The sequence below is a fragment of the Mastomys coucha genome, unplaced genomic scaffold (genome assembly GCF_008632895.1).
Source record: "Mastomys coucha isolate ucsf_1 unplaced genomic scaffold, UCSF_Mcou_1 pScaffold18, whole genome shotgun sequence".
Taxonomy (NCBI): domain Eukaryota; kingdom Metazoa; phylum Chordata; class Mammalia; order Rodentia; family Muridae; genus Mastomys; species Mastomys coucha.
Window position 1 is genome coordinate 86,956,335 of NW_022196900.1, and position 22,824 is coordinate 86,979,158.

The following is a 22,824-nucleotide window of genomic DNA, read 5'->3' on the forward strand; positions in this document are numbered from 1 at the left end:
AAGACAGGGTTTCTCTGTGTAGCCCTGGCTGTCTTGGAACTCACTCTGTAGACCAGTCTGGCCTCAAATGTAGAAATCCACCTGCCTCTGCCTCCCAAGTGCTGGGAACAAAGGCGTGCGCCACCACTGCCTGGCTCTTTTTCAATTTTGAGACAGGGTCTCACTGTGTAGTCCTGGCTGGCCTTTCAAGTTGCTGGGATTAAGGGTATCTACTGCCATGCCCAGAAAATCTTTCTCTTTTACAGTAAGCTTGCTGTAAGGAACCAGAGAACATCAAACTTTACTTCATCGAGTATTGATTTGGTTCTCATAGCACATACAGACACTTTTTTATTGATATTGCCTGTATAAATAGCAGCCACATTTTTGGCGGTGTGGATGAGTTTAATGTCATATTCTTCACCTCTTAGTTATTTGCTTGGAGTTTCAGGATCTAGAGGTGTTGGTTGTAGAATGCTCAAAACTGTCTATTCCTGAACTTTGTGTTGAGGGGTGCCAGGCAGGCCTTTGTACTAGGGTCTCAAGAGACTGTGTCAGTTTTGATACAGGTCAATTTAAACAAGAATATAATTGGAACACATACCATTTATGCATCAAAAAAGCATGCAACTTCATCAGTAGGTAACTTGACAGACAACACAATTGCATTTTATTGTGTGTTTCTTTCTGCCATTTTCCTGGACTGATTGTCAAGTGTTATGAAGATAGTTCCCTTTGTTGCTGTCCCAGTAATTTGAAGTGGAAGCACATAAAGAATGTGCTCAGTGGACTCGGGTGCTTAGTGGAGAGACAGAGAGAGGTAGGGGTGTCACTTGTTTCTAGGTTAATTTATCCAAAGTGACAGGAACTTTATTTTTTATAAAGATTTTTATTTATTTATCATGTCTTCAGACACACCAGAAGAGGGCGTCAGATCTCATTACGGATGGTTGTGAGCCACCATGTGGTTGCTGGAATTTGAACTCAGGACCACTGGAAGAGCAGTCAGTGCTCTTACCCACTGAGCCATCTTGCCAGCCCCGTGACTGGAAATTTAAGGTGTTATCTGTGTCTGGATGTCTTTGAAGGACTTGTTTCATGAAAGCAATGTGTTTTTACAGTCCGTTTCAGGAGAAGTTGCTCCTGATGACTGTATGCCAAAGTGTAGGCATTGTCAAAGAGCCAGCCTGCAGCTCTCACTAATGAGTGTCCTAACAGGTATCAGTTCTTCATATCTCCAGCCTCTTCCAAATCATGCCTCTTGGTTTCTCAGTAGTTCATAGTGGATCTTCAGGGTACCTTACTGTCTTCTGGATGGATCAAACATAAGCTGTTTGCATCCTGTTATCATTTGCCCTTTGTGCCTCCGTTGACGCTATAGAATAGATTTTCAGTTAAAACAACTTAAGTGATGAATTGGCTTCTGTGGTTGCATTCTTGTTCATTCTGATGGGCTTTGGATCTTAATTTATAATTACATTATAAGAGTAGGAGAGATGGCACAGTGGTTAAGAGCATATATTGTTGCAGAGGACCTGGGTTTAATTCCCAGTATCCACATGGTGGCACACAACCATCCACATGTAACTCCCATTTCCAGGATTCTGACCTGAAGGCATCAAGTACTCACATGTTACACATGTAAAACATTTATATAAAATGAATGAATCTTTTTTAAAAAGGGGCTGGCAAGATGGCTCAGTGGGTAAGAGCACTGACTGTTCTTCCAAAGGTCCTGAGTTCAAATCCCAGCAGCCACATGGTGGCTCACAACCATCTGTAATGAGATCTGATACCCTCTTCTGGTGTGTCTAAAGACAGCTACAGTGTACTTATGTATAATAATAAATAAGTCTTTTAACAAAATCTTTAAAAAAAAGAAATTACAAAAACTAAAACTTGCCAACAACAAAAAAACCAACGAACAACCAGAAAATCAAATCCCAAACTTACTTAGAGGGCTAGGAATGTAGTCCAGGGGTACACGCCTAGTATGCACAGGTCCCAGCTGCTGCCCTGAATCACAGTAAATAGACCGAATAAGTAAAGCAGTGGGAAAGCTGAAAGGCATCTCAGAGCCGTTAGCCTTCTCCTAGGCCTTAACACCTTAGCGATACAATAGACCCATTGTCTGACCCCATTTCAAACATTTCTTCAGTTACTATTGTGTGTGCATGCAGATCTCTGATTTTGGGGCCAACCTGAGTTCCAGAGTTGAGTTTCCAGATAGTCAGAGCTCTGTAGAGATAGCCTCGGCTCTCTGCACTACCCCCCACCCCCAATCTCCCTTAAAAAACAAAACAAAACAAAACAAAACAAAACCAAAGCACCAAGAACTAAAAGGACCCCTACCAAAAGTGGGTTTCTCACTCTGCATGTTAGCCTTGCAGTTCATCTAGGTGTCCTGTGTGCAAGGATTACAAAAATGTATTTGCTGACCAACTTTAAGATTTTCCATAGACAGAAAAATCAGCATTGGATGTTTTAGATTCAGTAAGGAAGGACTAAAATGACTTTATCTTGGCTAGTCGAGTGATTGGTGGGCTTCACAATAGTGGTGAAACTAGTGTTGAAAGGCATTAATCCTGCTCCTGTAACGCAGGACAACACAAAATCATTTAATGGCCTGGAGAGATGGTTCAGGGCTTAGTGCTACTCTAGGGTTGGGGGAGCTCTTCTGGTGCCCCCCCCCCCATAAAAATAATTAAATTTAGGGCTTTGCAGGCTTGGCAAGTACTCCAGCAACTGGTATCTTTCTTATCTTTTAAAAAATTAACTTTATGTGTATGTGTGTAGGCATGTGGAGGTCAGAGAACAGTACAGGTTCTGGGGATGACCTCAGGCCACTAGATAAGTGCCTTTACTTGATGATTCATCTTACTGGCCCAGTTTGGAGATTTGATTCTGAATAGAACAACACATAAAGAGGGAAGGAGAGGCTAGGACGAAGACTCCTGAATGAGAATGTGTGTTGAGAAAGAATTTTATTTGTAACCTAGGCTTGTGGTAATCCTCCATTAATTAGTCTTGGGGTGCTAGGATTACGTGCATATGCACCACCATGCCAGATTGAAGAACTTTTGTTGTTCAGATGAATTATTGTGGGGAATTCAGTTGGCCCTGGCTTCATTCTTACTCTTCTGGTGACAGTTAATGGATGACTCAGGTTTTGTTTTGTTTTGATTTTTCTATTTATACTTTCAAAAAATGTATATATTTGTTTTCTGAGACACTGGCTCACATCTCTAACAGAGTGATGACAGCATCAGTAGAGGGCATGGCATTATGGACATTTCCTGAATTGTCTCATTTGTTTTACAGCAGTTTGGTATGGGGCTGGGCACTAGTTAAATTGGAGGGATTATTGAAAACAGATTTCTGGAAATACTGTTGTTTTCAAGGACTTGTGAATTTCCATAGTCACTGTCATGGTTCAAATTGCAGTCTCAAAGGAACCTTTTCCTGACCTAATGTCAGCTTCTGAGACTTGAAGGATTTTTCATTTCTTGAGTCTTACTAGGTGATTAAATGTATAATCATTTCAGGTAAAATTAGGAACTTGGAAATTTGAGTAGCTAGATAACATGATGAAATGCCTGTGTCTTTTTATTTTCTTTTAATAAAGTACACTGTAGCTGTACAGATGGCTGTGAGCTATGATGTTTGTGGCTGCTGGGAATTGAATTCAGGACCTTCTGCCAGCCCCAGTCACTCTGGCCCGGCTCACTCCGGTGTAATTCACTGTAGCTGTCTTTAGACACACCAGAAGAGGGCGTCCGATCTCATTACGGGTGATTGTGAGCCACCGTGTGGTTGCTGGGATCCGAACTCAGAACCTTTGGAAGAGCAGTCAGTGCTCTTATCCGCTGAGCCATCTCGTCAGCCTGAAATGCTTGTGTCTTACATCCCTTGTGTCTTCCAAGCCAAATTTCTGCAGGGAGTGGTGTGGATGGGAGAGAAGAGAAAAGAGAATAGTGGGTAGAGAGGGAGGGAGAAAAGGGGGAGAGCAGTGGGTAGATATCTGTGACCTGGTTTACAAATGTAAGCAGTTAGATAATACTTTAGAGCATATGGTAGTAGAAAGAGTGCACAATTTTTTTTTGGTGGGGATGTGGTTTGGTTTTGACACATGATTTCTCTTGTAGCCTTGCTATCCTGGAAGGCAGAGCTCTGCCTGCATCTGCCTTCTAAATGCTGGGATTAAAGGTGTGTGACACCAGTACCTGACCTTGCCCACTTGCTTTTAAGGCCAGCAGAGAACCTCATGAATACTTCCCTAGGCAAATATTAGTATTGGCGTGGTCATACACGCTAATCCTCAGTTAGAGCTTCTCTAGGTTCCGCAGAATTGCAGTCAGTCATGGTTCTTGGGGAGTTTGGCTGGCTAGTGATTTTTACTACAGTGGTCTGGATGGCACGGTGCTAGTTTTGCTGGCACAGTACATGGGCTGCCTTGGATAGGGGAAATCCCACCCTCTAGTAGACTAGGAATAGCTTTTCACTATAAGCGGTATTGCATTATTTCAGTTGATATTTATGACAAGACTACTTGTAACATGAGATGAGACAGATGTAAAGCCACATGTGGCATTTAGAGAGTTAGACACCTTAGAGGTTCTGTGTGTTAAAGGTTCCTTAGTAAGGGATATAAGATAATTCTGTGGGGTTTTTGGTTTTAAGTAGTTGTTTCTGGTGGTTTTGGTTTTGAGACAGGTCTTTACTAGCTTATACTTAGCCTGGAACTTAAAATGTAGAATGAATTGGCTTGTAGTAAATTTGTGGTAGTTCTCCTGTCCCCGCTTGCGATTTCAGGAGATGTAGGCATAGTCCATTGAGTATAACTTGTTGTATAGTCTTTTTTGCTAGACTCTGGAAACAACAAAAGGTGTTCCCAAATGTCAGATTGTCTGTAGACCAGTGCTTCTGTCTTGTTCTCTCAGTCCTCTCAAAGTGCTCACCTGTTTAAGCCTCTCCTTTGTGAACCTATGGGTCAGGATGTATGAGGAGATAGTATAGGGAAAGAGAACAAGGTCTGTTTTGCTGAAGATGGGGAGGCAGCACACCTCCCTCTCAGGTTTTAGATTTGTTTTTGTTTGTTTTGTTTGTTTTGTTTTGTTTTGTTTTGTTTCGTTTCAAGACAGGGTTTCAACTGTGTAGCTCTGTCTATCCTGGAACACATAGAACAGGCTAGTCTTCCAACTCAGAGATCTGCCTGCCTCTCTTCCTCTGAAGTTCGGGAATAAAGATGTACATTCCCATCACTCTAGTTTGTAGGTCTTAAAGGTGGTCTATTACTCATTCAGAGGAATTGGATTATGACATTGATCCCACCACGGCCAGAACCACAAGACTATTGTGTAAAAGCCGAATTGTAGGCTATTATTTTCTGAGGAGAAACTGTGGCTCTAACTGGACAGGGTCACTGTGGTCAGTGATCGCTGTGCTTGGCTATAGATGAGGTCAGTTTTGAGAAGTTGCTTTCTATTATTAGCATTGGAGATGGAGAAGTTGCTGGGCTGATGATTTTAGAGTTTGCTCAAACTAACTTCTCTTGCTCTGCTCTCTATCATTGGTGTGGACTTGTTTGTGTATCCTGTGCTCTTTTCCACGTTCCATGGGGTTAGTACAGTCTGACCAATTCGTAATCCTCGTCACCTTTTTTTTAGAATTGTCAGATCTTAATCCTTTATAGCTTTGTTTTCCCTTAAAGTGAATTTTGTAAAGACGAGCTGTAATTTGTTGCCTTTTGGCTGTAATTTCAGCACCTGGAAACAGAAGCAGGAGGATTGTCTAGAGTTGTAAATCAGCTTAGGTTACCAGTGAGTTCTCAGCAGGCCTGGTTTTACCTGCCGCACAAAGAGAAAGTCTGCTGACTGGGAATGGTGCTCAGCAGCAGAGTGCCCTGAGCTTTTGTGCTTTGCTTAGTTGGTCTGTACACCCCGCTCCCCCCCCCCCCACACACACGAGGGGGGCCCATCTCACAAATTTAGGCTGGTTGAATTTTAATTTGTAGTGCTTGAAGTTAGTGGGTCTGGCTGAAGTGAAAGTTTGTCAACTGCATGTTTTTGCAGTATGTTGGCTTGTGGGGATGCCATAGCTCATGATGTGGATAGAATTATCTCCAGAGGTGTATTTGCTGAGGTGTACCTAGCTCTGAAGGTAGATATCCTTACTTTTGTTGACTGTGAATATAAAGCTGTAAGTGTTAAAACTGCTTGTCCCTTAGCATACTGAGCTTTAATAATGGATACTTATTTTTAATGTGGAAGGGTTTTAAGCCAGTGTATGGGAGAACATGAAATAGACAGAGCTAATTAACTACTTTTTCCTAAGTCAAAAGTCAATGTACTTTCAGCACTGGAAGTGTGATGAGAAGTGTGGGTGGTGGTGGTGTTCTTGTTGTTGTTGTTCTGGTTTTTCAAGACAGGGTTTCTCTGTATGTATGACCATGGCTGTCCTGGAATTCACAGAGCTCTGCCTGCCTCTGCCTTTCAAGTGCTGAGATAAAGAGAGTTATTCTTAAAACACAAGAGTTGGAAACACACACATAGTCATGATTGGATCCGTACCCTTACTGTATAACAGATCCAGACAGCTCAGAAGGTCATTGTTTAAATCTTAGACTTCATAAGGTCTCTCAGGAGCTACACACATGATTTCTGACAGGGCTGATTTTATGCTCAACTTTATCTGAGAAGGATCTTCTTTCAAATTCATGTAGTTGATATCAGGATTCAGGTCTCCAGACTCTTAGAATGAGGGCTTCAATTCCTAGTGCATTGTTGGGTAGAGATCTCTCTTGATACCTTGCCAGGTGGGCCACTTTCTGGTATGGTTCACAGCATAGCAGCAGTCTAAAGTGAGCAAGCTGGGCAGTGGTGGTGGTAGGGGGGAATAGAAGTGATTCATGGCACTTTAGATGTTGTGCCCCCACAACACTCCACCATCAAGATCCTCTTTACTGGGACTAGGTTGCTTGGAGTCAGCCCTGCTGCTTACCTCAGTTGAGTAGACAGTAATTTTACAGTAAATGGAGAAAGGCTAGGTTCTGTGTGAACTCGGAGATATATTAAAGAGCTTAACTAAGCTTGCTTTTGACTTTGCCCAGATCCCTTCGTTCAGGGATTGCCTTTCTGTTTGCTGAGCACCGTGTAACTCACTTTTTCTCCCCTGCCTGGCCCCAATCAGCATGCTGCACTCTGCTCTCCCACCTTGTTCTATCTCTTGGGAACTTGCCCAAATAGTGTCTGCTGTTCTCATTGATAACAGTTAGCTGACCTCCACCTCATATGTATAAAGAGCTCAAGCGTTGTGGTGGTTACCTCTAACATCTGTTTAGTATTTGTTTTCTATTTTTAGTAGCAGGAGAACTGGTTGACTCTTAGTGAGCTAGGAAAATATTTTTGCTGTGTTTCTTTGAGGCTTGTTGCATGTTACTAATAGAAAATAGTCTCTTCCCCTTAACTTTTTTTATATTTGTTTCATTGTTTATTTGTGTGCATATGTGTGCCATAGTGCGTGCGTGCGTGCGTGCGTGCGTGCGTGCGTGCGTGCGTGCGTGCGTGCGTGCGTGCGTGTGTGTGTGTGTGTGTGTGTGTGTGTGTAGGACAGCATGTGGACTTGGCTCTCTTCTAATATGTAGGTTTCAGGGATGAACTCAAGTAGTCAGGTTTGGAGGCAAGCACCTTTGCCTTCTGAGACATCTCACCAGCTCTGAATAATCTCCATTTTAGCAATATGCCTCATGCTTGCTCTACTCTTTCCCTTTGGAAGGAGTGTCAGCCACTGCTCTCATCTGCTTGCTTGCACTTGCTGTTTTGCATGTTTTGACAATCTAATCGGCTGTAGTAAACAATGTCAGAATCCCACAAGTCCTCTTTAGCCCCTTGATGAGCTCAAAGATTGCTACTTTTAGTTACCAGCTTGATAAATTATAGCTGAATCTGGTACTTGTCCAGGCTACTCTTGAATTATGTGGAGAAGGACAAAGTTTGAAAAAAAAATGACAGCACAGGACTGGTTTTAATTACTTTTGCTCTTTACACTATTTCACAGAGCATAAAGTTAACCAATAAGTGACATGGACTCTTGTACTGATATTGTTCCTCCTTTTAGCATGCAACGAGGGTCCTAAGTTGGGACTACTATTTGGTCTCACCTTCTTCAAAATAAGAATGAGAATGTTGTCACTTAAAAGTGGAATGTTGGGAGAGTAAGGAGGTTTTATGGACTCTTTGGATAGGCATTTACAAGATCAAAAGGGGGAAAAGTGAAAACAGGAGTTCTTTTAAATTTATTTTATGTGTATTGGTATTTTGTCTGCATATGGGACTCTAGTCACAAACAGTTGTGAGCTGCCAAGTGAGAACAGGAGTTTTTTTATATGTGTGAATGATTTGCCCACTTGTGTGTCTGTGCAGCTTGTCAGCTGAGGAGGTAAGAGGAGGGTACTGGATCTCCCAGGACTGGAGTTAGAGACACTTACACATGACCAGGTGGGTGCTGGGAATCAAGCCCAGGTCCTCTGGGAGATCAGCTAGTGATTGTAACAGCTGAGCCATCTTTCTAGCACCCAGGAGTTTTTTTAAAATTGACCCTTGTATATTAATAATTCACAGTATCTCTTCTGGAATTTGACTATGATTTTGCTTATATCTGATGCCACTGAATACATTTTCCAAGAAGCTGTTTGATGGACATTGTGCTTAATTCTTGCTTATGATACTTCTGATGGGAACAGCTACTGAAAAACAGGTTTGACATCAGAAAAAAGAGGAGATGACCAAGGGCAGTTTAATAGCACATCAGAATTATCTAGTCCAGGGATTTCTGACTCTTTGCTTAGCTTTATTTGGTCCCTCTTTTTACCACTTCCTTCCAACCCACTCTAGTTAACAGACTCCAAAAGCATTGAGGCAGAATGATTGATGATTTGATTTAATGGCCCATCTTTGAGGCAGCTTAGCACTTGCATAATTCAATGTTAGGCCAGTCTTTTTGTTAGGGTTACATGGAAAAGTAGCAAACTGCTTGGGTTTGTGTAGGAACCTGTGCTGTAGAATAGATTGGGACTTTTTGAGGATGTGTTAACACTAGGCTGAGAAGGCAGTAATGAGGCTGGAGAGCTAGGGTTTGTTTCCTTAGACAGCTTTGATTTCTTTATTATGTTCAGATGTAGCTAAGTAGGTTGGGAAGTTAAACCTGTCCAGGAGGAGAACAGATCTCTTGGGCTTTCTGGTATTTTATTTCTGAAAGCTAGCATTCCATTTCTGGTATTGCACAAGTCAGTTCTTCAAGTCTGCCCATTTATGCTCAGAAATAGTGATTACATATTATCTCAAACTTCTGGTATCCAGTCTGAGGAATAGCAGTTATAAAAGAAACAACTAGAGGAAACAAGAGGGAGACATTTTATTAAATAAAGTTGGTGAACACCAAGAATTACGGCAGTTTTCAGGAATTTTCCTCTGTAACTACAACCACTTTTTCTTTGATTAAAGTCACTTTAATGATACTATCAAGTATTATTAAACATAACAGGTCAAGAAATTCGATTTCCCTTCTGAAAGTAGATGAATGTCTTTTTTTTTTTCTCTTAAAATCTTAGAATAGATGGATGTGGTACGGAAGTGTTACGTTAATAGAAGTGGTGTCTAATATTTTGTAGCTGGGGTTCATAGCTCGGTTTGTGCTCCTGCTTGAGTAACTTTGTGTGCTCAGTCAGTGCATGTGCAGACAGTAGTAGATACTCTTGCAGTTAGAGCCCTCTTAGCAAGCAGTTAGCTAATAGAGCAATGTTTGTACTCTTACTCCTCAAAAATCTTCACATAGATTACGTGGACAATTTTAGATATTGATGAATAGTGTTCCCTTGCTTTAAGGCCTTTCTGTGTCTTTTACAAAAGAAGAATAGTGCTCTGATCACAGTTGTGTAGCCAAAACACTTTGATTGAGACCCTCAGAGCCATTGAGCATCTTCAGTACCCTTGTCTAAAGAAAGTGTTGACTGCTGTACTCTCATCCTTTATGAATTCTTTAAAAGCATCTATTATTTTTAATTTGCAGCAGCTCTTGCCAGGTAAAAAGTTTTGGGAAACAGATGAATCCAGCAAAGATGGACCAAAAGGAATATTCCTGGGTGATCAATGGCGAGACAGTGCCTGGGGAACATCAGGTAATCTAGCTCTAGCCTCTGTACTGTGATTTATGCCTGTCTTAGAGCTCCCTTCCTCAGCACTTGGCCAAGTCATGAATTTCAGATCAGTGGCAGAAGCACGTCAAGCAAATGTCCTGTCCTGTAGTAGTAGTATAATTGCCACTAAGGAGCTTAGATGATGTAATATATTAAAAATAATTACACAAAATCAAATCTTCAATATTTTCTCAAGTGCTAGTCAAAGAAGAATGGACTCATTTGAAGTGACCATGATTTTAGCTGAGTTTTCCCTCTGTGCTGCTGTCAGCTTGCCTGGAATTGGAAAATCCAAGCCTGTACTTTGAACTTCATGATTCTTTTTTTTCCTCTTGATGTTTTGTGCCATATACAAGGTAGTTATCTTTAAATGTGTCTGAGGCAAAATGAAGTCACTTGGCACAGACATTCTTGCTATAGATAGACTTCACCTGAAGAGGGCCGGGGAGAGCTGGTAGAGACAGAGATACCAACAGCAGAAAGAAGCCACGGCTTCTAGGGAGGGGGAAAATAGAAAACCCAACATTGGGGAAACTGTATTCAGGACAGTGCAAACTGGAGTCCTCAGAAAGATTTGTTGTTGCCAGAAAAAGAACAAAAGAATTTCTGCAACTTGAAAGAGATGACCATTGGCTTATCTACCTAGCTATGTGAACTGCTGTACTCCTCTGCTCTTCTAGATAGAGGAGTGGTGTGTTCCGTGTTCTTAGCCTATGTAGAGTACCAGTGCTTATTGAAAGACCCAAGAGGAGACCTCGGCTCAGTCGACAGTGGTGGGTCTCATGATTCCCAGACATTGGTTTATCACGAGACATCACTCATAATTTGTTTGGGCTTCTGGCTGCACTGTGTCACACTTTGTGTATCTTTTTTGTAGATCATTCAGTTTCCCAGCCAATCATGGTGCAGAGAAGACCTGGTCAAAGTTTCCATGTGAACAGTGAGGTCAATTCTGTACTGTCCCCACGATCGGAGAGTGGGGGACTAGGCGTTAGCATGGTGGAGTATGTGTTGAGCTCATCCCCGGGCGATTCCTGTCTAAGAAAAGGAGGATTTGTAAGTTGGTTTGAGGAACTCGTTCCTATCTCTTTCTTCCCCTTCCCCCAAAGCAAATGTTCCTGTTGAGTTTCCTAGGTTCTCTTGTAGGTGTTATAGAGCATTCCCACTGTAGCATAAAGCTCAACAAGCATGACAGGAGAGGCCAGCTGCAGTTCAGAGATGAACAAGTAAAGTTGGGGCTTTAGTGGGCGGCGGGAATGCTCCTTAAATTAGGTGAAGAAAGAGCTAAAATCAAAGTCGCAATGAATTAGTTAACAAGAAAGCATTCTTCATTAAAACAAAAAGTGTAAGAGAGAAGTACCTTCTTTACAAACAAGGTAGAAGTTGGGTATCAGGGTGAGGTACTTGTCTTAGCGGAATGATTGGCCACTATCCAAGAACTCTAACAAAGGGCAAGGCATGTAGTGTGGCGCAGGCTTGGTTTTCAGGCTGGATGTTACCTTTATGGTGGCCTTAGTTGAACAGTTTTGTTTCCTATGCCTGTGCTGTTGGGGAGCTTGCTTTTTTTTGTTTTATTTTGTTTTGTCTTTGTTTTCTGGTATGGTTTTTAATTCATTGCCACTAACCCCCTGTATATATCCTGGTTGAATGGCAATCAAAGCAGTCTCCTTGCCTGCTGCCACTTCCTGCTGAATCTTAGCATTCTTTCTGAAGCTTTGTCACATTCTTTGAAGCTCATTCTCTATATTTTCAGCTTTATAGATAAAGGAATCTTAGGAAATGTATCTACTTGAGTCTTTCTCCTTTTGTACTCTCTGGCTGGTGTTGTATGTTGCAGCTGTCTGCCTGCCTTTCGCGCCTAACTTGATTTGTTCTGGACCCTTTTAGTCCTTTTCCCGGACGTCATTGTGGCCTAATAGAACCTGGCAGCAAATTTTTGAGATACCTTCTTCTCCCTCATCATCATACTTTTGGTTTCATCTACACGTGCGCTTCTTTATGTGTTGCATTTATTACCTAGGTGCCACCCTTCTGTTTGGTAGCAGTAGTTGGTCTTTGATAGCCTGCTCTCTCTCTCTCTCTCTCTGTATATTAATATTCAGCATGTTCTTGAGGGCTAGCCTTTTCAGAGCTGACCCGAATGCTTCTGGATCTTTTGACATAATGATTTGTAAATCAGATAGGGAACTGCTTTCGTGTTCCTTCTCATGAGGCTTTTTTTTTGGGGAAGAACAAGATTAATACTTTGGATATGAGGAATGGGATCAAGTCAAATGATTCATTGTTTGCCTATTTTCTCGAGAGAACAGTGGAATTCTACTTTCTTCCTCCTTCATACTTTCATTTGATTTCTTCAGAGAAAGTACTGCCTTCTAAATACTGCCCACCACTTTAGGTTTTTTTAGTGTAGTTCACTAATGAGTTGCTGGTATGATAACCAGGAGCCTTGATAGCTCTGAATTCTCTGACCAGTTCCTAGTTTGTTGACATTAGGCACAGGCACACATCTGGATTGCTGTGAAGGATGTAGGAAAGGTTGTTGGAGGCAGAAAAATCATTTGAATTAAAAGTAGGTAAAACAGAAGATTAGAATTATTACTGTCATTTTTAGGACAGATTTTATGATAAAGTCCTGCCTATGGATTGTAAAGGAGGGTCCCAGACTTAGTTGTTTTGAGAAATTTAATTTTTTTTTTTTTTAGGTCTTGATTCTATTTGAGCCTCAGGCCAGATGCTTCCTCAGGAAGCAGGACTCCTAGCAGTCAGATGATTAGTTCTTCATATCTTCTTTCTTAAGAGGATGGCCATGGAGAATTAAATGTTGTTCAATATTTTGACATCTGTGCCATCTGTAGGTTGATGGAGGAATACTGATGGATGTCAAGCCAGGGTGTTGGCAGGTGCCATTTTCTGGCTGATGAAGGCCTGCCCAGAAAACTGCTGGTCAGCACTGGTGTTGTGTTCTGCTGATGTTAACCTGGGCTTGCTCTGCTGCAGTGAGCATGTTACCTAGAGAAAACTGTGTTTATAGGAAATCTGAGTCACTCTAGTTCTCATGATATACATACAACATTGGGAAAAGGGTACTGTCCCATTCTTTCTTTTAAAAACAAAGGAAGTTCCATATTAAGTTTGGAGAGCAAGGACAGTGAGCTATCTGTGTCTAGGGGAGTTCTCTACAGAGCACAGAGCTCCTGGTTAGGGCAGTTGGGGCTTTAGTCTAGTAAGCTGAGTGGCCAGTGATTATATTTGTGGCACAGTGATTATATAGAACTCATAGCAGGTACACAGAAGTCCTTCTTGGATGTGACAGCTGGCAGTCCAGATATTAACTCTTCAAGTGAAGGTGTCTCATTGGGATTTCCTTGACACAGCTTGAATAAAAGGATTTAGCTCTTTGCTTTCTCTTCCCTGTGCTTTCCTGAGTTCCTTTTGATGCTATAAATGCTTCAGGAGTTTTGGTTTGAAATAAGGATTACTTTTAGGAGGTGAAGCCTGGTAGTTTATGCCAGAGAGAGATCAAATGATCTCTGAGTTTGAGACCAGCCTGGCTACATAGTGAGTTCCAGGCCAGCCAGAGAGTTACAGAACCTGCTGCAAACTAACTAGCTAGCTTACTTTGAGGGTCAGCAGGAGACTCTTCTCACACTTATTGGGAATGCTAGCTAGCACCCAGCATGTGTTTCCCCAGCTTTTAGAATACTAGATTTTGAAATTATCTGAGAAAACTTGAATCTAAGAGTCAAGTCTTTCTCCCCCTTCTAGCTTTTATTTTATTTGTTTCTGGGATAAGATATTTCTCTCCCCATCTCCTGGATTCAGAGGTAGTTACAGAATCACATATTTTGAAAGCTCATGGGTGACTTTGCCTTTCAAAGTCCCCTGATTGGTCCCCTGATTGTCTTCAAATAGGTTAAGGCCTGTTATTAAGAACAGTAGGTCATGAGTGCTACTTTCTGGTTTATCCACTGCAAACATTGGATCAGTGACAACTGCTCTAACTTTGCAGAGATGTTCGTAGATCTCCCCATGTCCTGTCAAGTGCCTGCTTTCTGACCTGAAGGATACATACTTGTAGCTATTCATTTGGGTCACAGCTATTTGGCTTGGAAGGCTAGTATTACAATTGTTTTTTGTGAAACGTGGGCTATTGCTTTACATAGAGAAGCCAGGGCTTTGAGTCTCAACTGGATTTTTTAATTGTATAGTAGGAATAATTACTATTCAAGGATGTATCATAATATTGTAACAGTATATTGATACTTAGTTGTGTACTGATAACAGTAGCATCATTCTGTGGCTTAGGATTCATAAGCCATACCCTGGCCTTTCTGAGCTGAAACCTGCTTTTGTTGTTTTAGGGACAGGGTGTCACTGTGTAGCTCTGGCTGGCCTCAAACTCCCAGTCTTGTTGCCTCAGCATCCTGAATGCTAGGCAGGTAAAAGCTTACCCACCTTACCTGCATTTGTAACAAGTTCACACTTCCCTGCCCCAGTGATTCACATGTGAACTCTCCGCTGCACTGGAAGAGTCTCCTTGGAAGAGTAGATTATTAGGGGCCTGCACCTTTGGATTGTGGCTAGCTCCACAACTGAAACCACATGCTAGAGTCTGGAATGTCAGGCTTATTAAACAAAACCACACTATTTTTGAGGATTTTCTAATAAAACCAAAAACGATTTCTTGTCTGTAAGGTGCCTGCCGCTCTCACTCTCTGCTCAGCAGGGTTGGGTGATTGTGAACATGCCTGTGTAGGTGATGCTCCACAGTGCGCTTCTCTCTGCTCTTGCTCCTGCTGAAATGAGGGCCATTCACAGCTGGGCCCTTGTCACACCTGTACTACTTCCTGTTGTGTCCTTTTTAGAGGTGCATAGCATGATAGTACTAGAGTCAGTGGAGTGGATAGCGGCTGCCGCGTCTTCATACTCACCTGGTAAAAACAAGCTTTGGGTTTGGTTTTGTTTTGTTTCGTTTTGTTTTTATTTCTTTTGAAGAATTGTAATTTTAAGAATTACCTTATTTAATCCTTGGAACAACCCATAATTATGGCAGAATAATTTACAGATGAGAAAAAAGACTTGGAGTCAAGTTGGGGTCTTCATTCAGGCTTTGTCTCTGTTTCGGCTTTGCACGGGATGGCTTTTGCTCTGCTATGTTGACTTTTGAGATGGGTTCTCATCAGGTTGTTCCACTAGGCTAGCAGTCAGAGATGTGAACTGTTTATACTTTGAACAAACTTAATTAAAAAGATTTCAGGGGTATGTTGTGTGAAACAAGTGTACACAAGACTTAGCATGGTCAGCATCATCTTGTGTGTTTTATGCAGCTAGGTACACACAGAAATGTCTGTTGGATGCTGATGGGGAGCCTCTGATTTCACTGAATGGATCTTTTCCGTGTGGAGTGGTTTTGGTTCTGACTTCTATGGGAACAAGAGAAATATTTGGAGTTACCCCGCTTTATGGTTGTCCTGAGGAGGCTGAGCCGGCCGTGTTCAGCCAACTCCGTTCTGTGCTTCATGTCTGCTTGACTCCTGGCTCTTTGGCTGCTAGCAGTGGTGTTGTTTTGTTGCTGCTGTGAAGAATGTGATAGGGCCTGGATGCTTGAGTAGTTTCCAGGCTTCTAGGTTTGGTTTGTTTGCATTACGGTTTGAGTTAAACTTCTAAAGTTTGAGCTTCTGCTTAGCAGCCAAATGGCTGCTCTAGAAGGACCACACCAATTATGTACTTGTGTACCCTGCTATGTACATCTGTTCTGCTGTATTTTTATGTGTATACAATAAGATTCTTACATTTTACAGTACAGCATTTCATTGCTGTTCATAACTATTTATTAAAGAAAATTATCCCTGCTTTATAAATGAGAAAACTAAGACTTAAAGAATAAATGATCAAAATCCCATGACCAGTGTAACACAGAATAGATTCAGTGCACCTGTATTAATACTTTCTGAAAGACCTCATAACTATAAACATTTACCTTATATATTAAAAACCACAAAGATACCAAACATTAACACCTTTTTTTACTTCTTTTCTATTTTTCCCCTTAAATTTACTTTTATTTTATGTGTATGGGTGACTTGCCTGCATGTTTGTTTGTACAGCACATGCATGCCATGCCCCTGGAGTCCATAAGAGGATGTCAGTTTTTCCAGGGACTGTTTAATCTGCCATATAGGAGCTGGGATTGAACCCCTGTCCTCTGTAAGAACAGCCAGGAGCAGCCAGGGCTCTTCACTGCTGAGCTGTCTCTCCATTCTACTTTTCTATTTTTTTTTTTTTTAATTTTTAGATTTATTTTATTTATAGCTGTACAGATGACCATGAGCTATCATGTGTGTGGCTGCTGGGAATTGAACTTAGGACCTCTGCTGGCCCCGCTTGCTCCAGTGTAATTCACTGTAGCTGTCTTCAGACACACCAGAAGAGGGCGTCAGATCTTGTTGCCGGTGGTTGTGAGCCACCATGTGGTTGCTGGGATCCGAACTCAGGACCTTTGGAAGAGCAATCAGTGCTCTTAGATGCTGAGCCATCTGGCCAGCCCTCCACTTTTCTATTTTAGGCTCTTCACAAGATTTTTCTTCCTTCTCCTCGTTTTGAAAAAAAGAAAAGACAAGATCTAATATAGTCCTGGAACTCTATGTAGCCCAGTACCTTGAATTCGTGTTTACTCTCCTATTTTATTACCTGAGAACTGGGGTTACAAGTTTGACTCCCCTGCCCAGTTATAAAGAAAGGTTACTGTGTGTACCTCTGGTTGTCTTGGAATTCACTCTGTAGACCAGGCTGTTTTTAGAGATCCCCCTGTCTCTGCCCGGACACTGGGATTAAAGGAATACACTGCCACCACCTGGCTCAGAGACCTTTTTGCTGTTCTGTGAGACAAGGCCCTTCACTGTAGCCCTGGCTGGCTCATTGCTTCTCTTCCCGAGTGCTGGGACTACAGTAAAAACCCTTTTTATGATCTTGCCTTTCCATAGCAGCTGATTTCTCAGTCTGATCTTGCCATAATACACACGGCAGACTGGATTGCCTGTTATTTTTGTTGCATATCTTTTGTTTGTTTGTTTGTTTAAGAAACTTGGTGTCTCTGTGTAGTCTTGGCTGTTTTGGAACTTGCTCTGAAGAACAGAGAGCTCTGTGTGCCTCTGCTTTTGTCTTTTAGTGCTGGGATTAAAGGTGTATACCACCACACCTGGCATGTGTAATTATTTTAAATAAACTTTTTTCTTTTTAAAAAAGATATGTACATGCATATATATCTATTGGTATATATACACCCAAGTGTTGGAGTTATAAATGTTTTCCACAAACTTCTTCAAGATGAGATACACGAACAAAATCAACAGGCAGGAAGAATTGCCAATGCTTTGCCAACAGTTTGATATTTTGATAGGGGAAAGAGTCAGCCAGGTAAGAAGCTGTAGGAGTGTAACATCCCAGACTAGTGAAAGCTCCCATCTCAGGGTGCTTGAAAACCCAGCCCTTGGCTGTGCAATTGACAGTAGCTGTGTTCTTAGTGCAGACCGATAGGCTGAACGGGTTCATGGGAATTCTTGTGGAAGTCAACAAGGAGAATGCTGAACGGGAGCCCTCCAGTGAATACGCTCTCCAGTACCGAGTGTGCTGTAGGACCTTTCTTTGTGTTGCTGCTTTTCCTGTCTTGTGTAGTTTTATTGGCATGTCTTTTGAACTCTTTGGGGAGATAGTGGAGTTGGACAGATTTTCTTGAGACATGGCCTTGATGTATAGACTTGTAGAGATTGTTCATGTGATTCTTCTTGGCCATTGACATTAATGGTTTCTTTTGCCACTGTAGTCATACTCTCACCATCTTGACTGGGGTAAGTTGATAAAGACAAGATGAAGTTTCTTATTTTGGCAGTTCAGTTTCCCAGGAGGTTTTGACCCTCATCATTAAAACAGCTCTTGGTCATACTTATTGTGCTTCTGCTAGACAGTGTATTCATCTTTATAGCTGCAGCTATAAAAATGAAAACTCTACTACTATTCTTCTCTCTGCATTGTGGAGGTTGTTCCTGTTTCTGGTTTGTGTAAGCCCTTGGCCTTCAGAGCCTTGTCTTCCTCATGTCTGTGCTGGGTGTCAGAGCTCTCTTACAGTGCTTCTCTGTTCCTAAGCTGCATGTTGTAGAAAAGCAGCCTCCAAGGCTCATCCTCTGGGAGGTGGCCACTGCTGGGCTTCATTGTCTTGGTGCCACTTGAGGTCAAGCTGTGTATACAGTTCACATGCAGTCCTATTTTCATATTATCCACAAAGGCTTTCTTTTTCTGTGTGTATTTAAACAGAGAATGGCTTTAAAAGGAAAACTGGTTCTGAAATAGTATCCTACAGGTCTAAGACTGTCTGGGTTCCTGTATTGTAGTTTCTGATTGTGATTTCTTACCACTTTGGAGAGCTTAAGTTTTCTCTGTGCAGCTTGACCATTTCTTAGTGAGTCTGCTCACAAAACTAACTGCCTGCTACTCTGTGCTCCACTAAGTCCTACTAGAGTTTAGCTGGTGATTGGAAATTTGTTGTAGAAGTGCTTGTTTTCTATCCACTGGGCTTGCCTTGTACCAGGAACTTTAGTTTGAGCCATGTGCACTTGTTTCCACCATTGATGCCTGAGTCAGTGATGGGAACAACAAGATTGCTTCTCTTAGTTTATAACAGCTAAAGTTACTTAGTGTCCTGCAGTGCCAGGGTCTACAATGCTCTCTGACGTATTGAGTCCACCGAGAGTTGCTTTCCTTTTGGAAATCAAGGCGTTAAAAATGAATATATCCAGGGCTTATGCTGAGTGCTACTAAGAGGAGACACATTCACATTCTTTAAAAGGCAGGACCTGGGTATATCTGGGAGTAGATCTGTGTTTGAAAGTTTGAAACATTTCAGAAATAAATTCTCTTGTATAAAATGCCCCCAATTATATCATTAAAACTAATTTGTAGCAAAATATGCAGGTAATGGAAGATAAGAGTTTTTAGAGTATGCTTCCTAAAAGGAAGATTTAATTTGCTTTGAAGCATCTTTTTAAAAATGTCAGTGTTGGTTGGGTGTGTGGTACACACTTTTAATCTCGGCATTTAAGAGGCTGAGGTAAGAGGGTTGCCAAAAATACAGGCCAACCTGAGCACTATATGTAGTGTGTTCCAAGCTAGCAAGGAACAGCAAAAACCTGATTCAAAAGGCCAAAATAAAACAAAAACAACCACACACACACACACACACACACACACACACACACACACACACACACACACCAAAAACAAAAACAAAATACAAAAATGTCAAGGACTTGGTGCAACAGGGAAGTACAGTTTGGCAAGGCATGTATCCCCAGGTCAAGCGGGGAGGGGAGAGTCATGTTTTCAGCCCACATTAAGTTCCATATTTAGAAGAAATAAAGGAGGGACTTATAGGATAGTGGGAAGTCATAGATTTCCTTCCTTCCTTCCTTCCTTCCTTCCTTCCTTCCTTCCTTCCTTCCTTCCTTCCTCTCATTCAAAAAAAGCAGGCTTAATGCTTTCCCTCTTAGGAATATATAGACAGATTTGAGAGTAGAGAAGATGCTGAAGAAGTACACAGTTTCAATTGGAGAGAAATGGGGTGGGGCAGAATGGGAGCACAAGGTATGATAAGATGTCTTCAGTTCTATAACATACCTGTCTGTCTGTCTTCCCCCATTTGGCAGAAATTTCTGCAGTGTTCCTGCCTCTGTGTTGTTTGTACACTAGACTGTAATGTCAGGCATAGGCACTGTCCTGTCCCAGTTAGCATTTAGTGTAGTCTGGTGTCCACAGTGGGTATCCATAATTAGTTGATGATGATTAGTGAAGCTGAAGCTATTTTTTAAACAGGGCCCAAGGGATGCAGACAGTGATGAAAACGACAAAGGTGAAAAGAAGAACAAGGGTACGTTTGATGGAGATAAGCTAGGAGATTTGAAGGAGGAGGGAGATGTGATGGACAAGACCAATGGTTTGCCAGTGCAGAATGGGATTGATGCAGACGTCAAAGATTTTAGGTTTGTATATTTTACACTTCTGATTTTTTGGATGTGGGCTGTGGGTTTTTGTTTTTATTTGAGTCCCTCCCGTCCTGTTTCAGTTTAAAAATCTAGTATAGATGCTGCCATAGAGGTGTAAAATAACTGGTAATGTGGGATTTACCAAGAGCTGTCCATGTTTTTATACTTTGCTCTATAGTAGAATTTACATTTGTATGGAGCTGGGCTTGCAGAGTGGTTCCACAGAGGACATTTTAGTAATTCTAGAACTTTGGCATAGGCACTTCGGGACTCCCTGAGTTGGTCCTACACCACTATACACCAGAACCGTGGACATTGAGGGATCTCTCACAAACATTGAAGGGAGAAATAGCTGAGATGTTTTACGCATTTTCTCATCTCCTATACGCTCAGCAGCTCCATTCTATGTAGGTAGGCCAATCACCAATTACTTCAGTTGGAAGAAGTAGAAGTTCAGGTACAAAGTAAGAGGGGCTCACTATGTAACCCAGGCTGGCTTTGAACTTGGCAATCCTCCTGCCCTGGCCTCTGAGTGCTGGAATTTCAATTGTATACTGCCACACCCAGCAAATGGCTTGTTCATAATAATGTACTTTCCATGGATGCCTTTTATCTCATTTCTGGTCATGACCGAGTCTCAGATTTCCCTGTAATAGAACATCCATAGTATTAAATATTTATCTTCCATAGTTGATAACCATTCTTATTTATGTTGACAAGCTTTAGTTATGGCGTATAATTTCAAAAAGCCTTAAAAAAATCTTTGTTCAGTGTTACACATATACATATAAATAATTTAATGTCATTCTAAAGCTAATGGGTATTTATTGGCAGACAGACAAAAACATGCATTTTTATATCATAATACCCACTAATATAAAGAAACATTTTGTTTCATTTGCAGAACAATTGTAAGCCTAATTTTATTTATATATATTTATATATAACTGTGTGTATATACATACACACACACACAGTTATATATAACTGTATAGAACTAGAGTCTCTGGAGGCAATGGGCAGTAAATGGTTCCCTGTGTTATTTGGCTGTGTCCAGACAGCCTCACCTCCATGAGTCAAAAACATGCTGTGAGGTGTTTGGCTGGGGCAGGAGGTGCTGGAGGTGGAGGTGTGTGTGATGGAACATGACGATTCCTTTAACTTGTACCAGCTGGATTTTTTTTTTTTTAAGAGATGGAGGGATTGAATGTAGCCATAGGCTATTCTCCCTTGCCTGTAATGGGTTTGGAATTTTACAGTAATTATAATGGTTATGCAACTATACATAGCATTGTGGTATATCTCAAGTCCCAGAAAAGTATACTCACTTAAACCTTTGGCCCAGGTTTCACTTTGCTCTTTGGAGTGTGGTGACATGGAGGATGGAGTAGAAATACACTAGCTTAGCGTTAGCATTGTCTTGGAGTAGGGGCTTGTGGTCACACATTGTCGATGTTTTTGAACTGATTTCCTTCTTCATTTCCTTGGCAGGTGGGGTAGTGTTCGCCACTGGTAAAAATATAACTAATAATGGAAACCTTTTTATTAGAATCATTACAGGAATTGGAATTACCCCTAGGAGCCAGCTTTAGGTGTTTTGCTTTATTTTGAAACAAAGTCTTTTGTGAACTCCAGCCTGACTTTGAAACTTGCTGTGAGTGCTGGGATTATAGGTGTGTGCCATTATGCCTGGCCCAGAAAACCAACCATTCCAGTTTGCTCTGTGTTTAAAGAGGATCTGCTGCTCTGCTGGAGCACATTTACTTGTGTGAGTGAGAGAGCGTGCGTGCGTGCGTGCGTGCATAACATTTGTTTTTGTTTTCATGGCTGCCATAGGCAATATTGTTTTTAGTTTACTCTGTGTTTCTTCAGTCTAGATTCCATAGTAAAGGTATTGTATGCTAATAGCAGATAATGATACACTTGCAGACAATGGAAGAATCATTCTAGAGGCTACAACCCTGTGAGCCTTGTCACAGATCTCTGGTTACTTTCTAGAACTAGCTTTCAGGATTGCTAATGAACTATGTCAAGGACATAAACTGGGGATTGCTGTAGTGTCCCTCCTCGATCAAAATAAGGTTTAATGCCCTTTACTTTCTCTGTTTAGCCGTACCCCTGGTAATTGCCAGAGCTCTGCTAATGAAGTGGATCTTCTGGGTCCAAACCAGAATGGTTCTGAGGGCTTAGCCCAGCTGACCAGCACCAATGGTGCCAAGCCTGTGGAGGATTTCTCCAACATGGAGTCCCAGAGTGTCCCCTTGGACCCCATGGAACATGTGGGCATGGAGCCTCTGCAGTTTGATTATTCAGGCACGCAGGTACCTGTGGACTCAGCAGCAGCAACTGTGGGACTTTTTGACTACAATTCTCAACAACAGGTACAGTGTGTGTCTTTGTCACCTTTCCCTTTCTTTCCAGCCCGCACATTGTTGGGGGGGGCGGGTTGGGCAAGGTGCTTACCAGCTTAGAAAGTCTTTAGCCAGTTGCTTTTGGTCTAGCAATGGAATAAGTTTTAAATGCTCATCTCAGGAAGCTGGTTCTTAGGCTGCATTTGCTGGAAAGAGAGCATCCTGTTCTGTACACACCCTGCTTGCTTGGCTCTTTCTCCCCATCCCT

General features: G+C 41.7%; 1 protein-coding gene across 22 annotated transcripts in view; it reads left to right on the forward strand.

Moving 5' to 3' along the window:
• The window catches only part of Pum1 (pumilio RNA binding family member 1), a 121,999-nt gene that overhangs the window by 49,084 nt on the left and 50,091 nt on the right, over positions 1-22,824 (forward strand). For 14 of the 22 annotated variants that reach the window (XM_031378847.1, XM_031378845.1, XM_031378846.1 and 11 more), the window contains 4 exons: positions 10,045-10,153; positions 11,049-11,227; positions 20,036-20,202; positions 22,316-22,586. The exons of 2 other annotated variants lie outside the window; for them this stretch is intronic. In XM_031378847.1, the coding sequence (XP_031234707.1) occupies positions 10,045-10,153; positions 11,049-11,227; positions 20,036-20,202; positions 22,316-22,586 (726 nt within the window). The remainder of the gene's footprint in view (positions 1-10,044; positions 10,154-11,048; positions 11,228-20,035; positions 20,203-22,315; positions 22,587-22,824) is intronic. 6 more of the 22 variants (XM_031378850.1, XM_031378851.1, XM_031378852.1 and 3 more) reach the window with 2 other exon arrangements.